Source organism: Cricetulus griseus, chromosome 6, assembly GCF_003668045.3.
Source record: "Cricetulus griseus strain 17A/GY chromosome 6, alternate assembly CriGri-PICRH-1.0, whole genome shotgun sequence".
Taxonomy (NCBI): Eukaryota; Metazoa; Chordata; class Mammalia; order Rodentia; family Cricetidae; genus Cricetulus; species Cricetulus griseus.
The window spans coordinates 153,312,102-153,315,964 of record NC_048599.1 but is presented as its reverse complement, the minus strand read 5'-3'; the positions used below and the strand labels follow the sequence as shown (position 1 = coordinate 153,315,964).

General features: G+C 52.7%; 1 protein-coding gene across 1 annotated transcript in view; it reads right to left on the bottom strand.

The window, feature by feature from the left end:
- Lrrc4b (leucine rich repeat containing 4B) overlaps nt 1-3,496 on the bottom strand; it is an 18,509-nt gene extending 15,013 nt beyond the window's left edge. The window contains 1 exon segment of the mRNA XM_035447123.1: nt 3,194-3,496. Coding sequence (XP_035303014.1) covers nt 3,194-3,496 — 303 coding nt within the window.
- Between the last annotated feature and the right edge of the window lie 367 nt (nt 3,497-3,863).

Genomic DNA, 3,863 nt, shown 5'->3' with positions numbered 1-3,863 from the left:
CACACACACACACACACACACACACACACACACACACACACGAACATGCGCACATCTGTGTGCACAGGGCATGAGTAGGCAATCAAATGACACCACTGGGTAGTGCTTCTCTGATTTTGAACTCTGACCCAGCAGGCACACACACTTCTAAGAACAAATCCCCAGGGTTGAGTCTTTAGCAATGGGAAGATGTGGCATGGGCATCCTCACTTGCAACTGAGAAGTCTTTCTTCCATAGTGCTTGCTGACCAAAAAGCAAGGCATGCAAGCACTCTTGGATGGAGCCATACTGCCCACCTCCTCAGCCCCTCTGCTGATGTTTGTAGTAAGTGTATAGAACTCCAGAGCCTGAGCATCCAGCCATTTCACTAATCTCTTCTTGAGGTCAGGAATATTATGCTTTTACCAAGCCACACTAGACACCAGGTCTGCTGGTTCATTCATTTAGTCTCAGCATGTTGGAGATGGAGTTCAAGGCCAGCTTGGGGTATATGAGAATATATTTCAAAAACCATAAACCAAGCCAAATCTGGTGGTATAGGCCTGGTGTCTCAGATCTTCAAATAGGCAAGAGGCAGTAGGATGACAAGCCTCCCGAGTGCCTAGCTTATAGAGTAGGTTCAAGGCCAGCCTGGGTAACTGAGTGAAAACCTGTCTCAAAATAAGAAGTGAAAAGGGACATGGCCCAGTGGTAGATTTCCTGTCTTGAATCCTCCAGTGAGGGACTGGGGACATGGCCCCATGGTAATGCCCCTTCCTAGAATCCCCCAGTGTGTTTGGGGGGGCTGTGGCCCAGTGGTAGAGCACCTGCCTGGCATGTTGGAGGCCCTGTGTTCCCTCCCCAACACTGCAAAACAAAAGCCTAGCAATGAGAGATGTTCCTGGTCATACCACCAGGTGCCAGAAACCCAACCTTAAGGCAGCTTTAAACCCTGTGGCTCTTGTTTCTGAAAAGGGAGCGAGCTGAGACCATGGTTGGGGAGAAAGTGTTTGATGCACAAGCAGGAGGACCAGCATTTGAGCTCCAGCACCAATGGAAAAGCCAGGCATGGTGGCACACATCTGTAACCCCAGCACTGGAAGGAAGACCGGAGGGTCCCTGAGCTTAGTGATCTGTGCCCTCCAGTTCAGAGAAAGACCCTGCTTCAAAAAACAAACAAACAAAAAACAACAAAAAAGGTGGATGGAAGACATCTGATATCTACTTGTGGCTTTTACATGCACACCAACACCACACACACACACACACACACACACACACATGAAAACAAAGAACCCTCCTGTTAGCCAGGTAGGACCCTGAGTATGTGCTGGGAATGTCGGGTTGGGGACTCCAGATGGGCAGGAGAGCTATCTGAGCCTGTGGGACTGTGAATAGCTTTTGTCTCTGTATGTTTATCTAAGTGTATTTTTTAGTTTTCCTAAATTAATTTGTATTCATTCTGTAATAAATAATTAAAAGACACATTTGCATAAGCCCAGAAAGGTATGCAAACAAACGTAAACAGGAGTTATTTATATCTGGGTGGTGGGATGTGATGATTTTTTTAAAATATGGGTCATTAAAACCATTACTTCTTTCTTTTGTTGCATGCTGGTTCAATGGTTAGATTTGACACATGGTCTCTCTGTGGCCCAGGCTGGCCTAGGACTCACTATGTAGCTCAGGGTGGCTTGTGTGGTCACCCTCCTGGGATCATAGGTGCAGAGCACCACGCCAAGCCAACATTGCATTTCTTGCTCCTGCCATCTGGAAGGCCTAGCCCCCTTGGGGCTGGATCGCAGCTTTTAGGGCAGCTTCTACAGGGGAGTGACAAATGAGAGTGTTCTGATTTCTGTGGTGCTGTTTCATCCTTTTTGTGGCAGAGGGTCTGGCCCTACTGAGCAGCACAGACAGCCCAGCAGAGACTGCAGCTGGCGGGATGTGGGTGCAGACTTGAAGCAAACCGGCATAAAGGGTGACCTATAACCTATTCAAGGAGGCAGCGGCTGGTGACGTGGACCTGGAGTAGAGATAGGCAGCCCCAGCACTGGTGGTGGCACTGAGTCTCAAGTTTCTCTGGTTCACCCATCCAGAAAGGGCCTGTCCCCTGGGGGCTTCCATTCTTCCCAGAGTCTGGCTCTCCAGGAGAGTTTTGTGGGGCCGCTGACCCCTCTGCTGAGCACTGTGAGAGTGCCCTCTTCTCTCCCCCCTGTATGAAGTGGGTACAAGGTAGTCTGCATTTGGACTTGGAGTTGACTAGATGCCTTTAAAATAGTGGCCTTCAGCCAAGTACGGTGGCTCTCAACTGTAATCCTAGCACACAGGAGATGGAAGAAAGAGTGTCACTGCAAGTTGGGGGACAACCTGGGCCACAGAGCAGGTTTGTGGTGAGCCTGAGCTATGAAAGAGTTCCAAACCAGTTGGAGATACGGAGTGAGACCCAGCTTTATCTCAAGCAACCAAGCAAGCAAGCAAGCAAACAAGCAAGCAAACCAATCAAGCAACAAATAATAAAAGCAAAACCAAACCCAAGAAACAACCAACAACAAAGTCCTCATTCGGGGAGCCCTGTGTCTGATGACAGCTACAGACATTTGAAAATAGGTGGCCAGAGCACTTCTGAGCACCTGGCAGCAGTCAGGACAGCTCCACCTCAGCCTCCGGTTGAAGAAAGACCTGTTCCAAATGTCACACCGCAGAGGTAGGAGGCAGCACCCAGCAGCCCACTCGTCCACCAACACAGCCCCAGCCCCACCGCATGGGGCAGGCTGTGCACCAAACAAAGACAGCTAAAGTCACTTGCAGTCCCTACTAATTACTGCCAGTGCCAGCCTTAAACCCTCGACCCCTTGGTCCCCATCATTCATCCAGCTAGCTCCCCAGAACCGGATGAGTCCCCACTTTTCAGAAGGCATTGAGGCTTGCTGAGAGATGCTATCTGGGGCCAACAACGGGGAGGCTGAAGTGGAAGGGCCTCTCCTGGTCGTCTCAAGGCACCCTGTCCTGTGGTGTGAGGGCGTGGCAGGCACACCAGGAAAACGCACACAGCCTGCATGGAAATACATCGCAAAGGTGGGCATGACAACGACGCGAGAGAGGAGCTGGTGCGCAGGCGCCAGGAAGCCCAGCGTTAGAGGATGGGGAGGGAGGCAGAGGCTTACACCCTTTGTGCCTTGACCTAGGGGCCAACCAGGAGGGAGGCGGGCTCACCTGGATGCTGTTCTCTTGCAGGTTCAGGTAGCGGGTGTTGACAGGGATACTGGCAGGCACCTCGGCCAGCTCCCTTCGCGTGCAGATCACCCGGCTGGCCTGGTTGCTGCAGGAGCAGGCTGCTGGGCAGGAGGTTGCTGGCGGGGAGCCTCCTCCAGCGGCTGAGGTCACGGTCACACCGCCCCCACCGGCCCCCAGGGGTGGGGAGAAGAGCCACAGAAGCAGGAGAGCCCCGTGGGGCCAGGACATCCTACCAGGCAGCAGCAGGGGGCACGGGGAGCCACGGGTGTGGGCGTGCGCCATCCTCAATGTTCATACTCTGAGGGCACGCTGGGGGGCTGTGGGAGGAGAGAGGGTGTTGGTCAGTAAGCGACAGGGACTCAGGCTGTCCGGACTCACCTGCGAAACTCCACCAGAAGCCCTCACCCCTGTTCAGAACCAAAGGTATAGGAACCTGGCCTGCCTGTACTGGGTCCACTTCTCCTGGGCCATTCTGTAGAAAGGATAACTGAGGCTGAAAGAGAACATTTGGGCCCAAGGTCACTTGGCCAGTAAATGGCAAAGTCAGCTACATTTGAATTCAGGTGTTGCCAAGCCTGGGGATGCAGGGCTGCCTTCTGGGGGCTCAGGATGTCAAGGCAGGAACACTGAAAGTTCCAGGCTAGCCTGG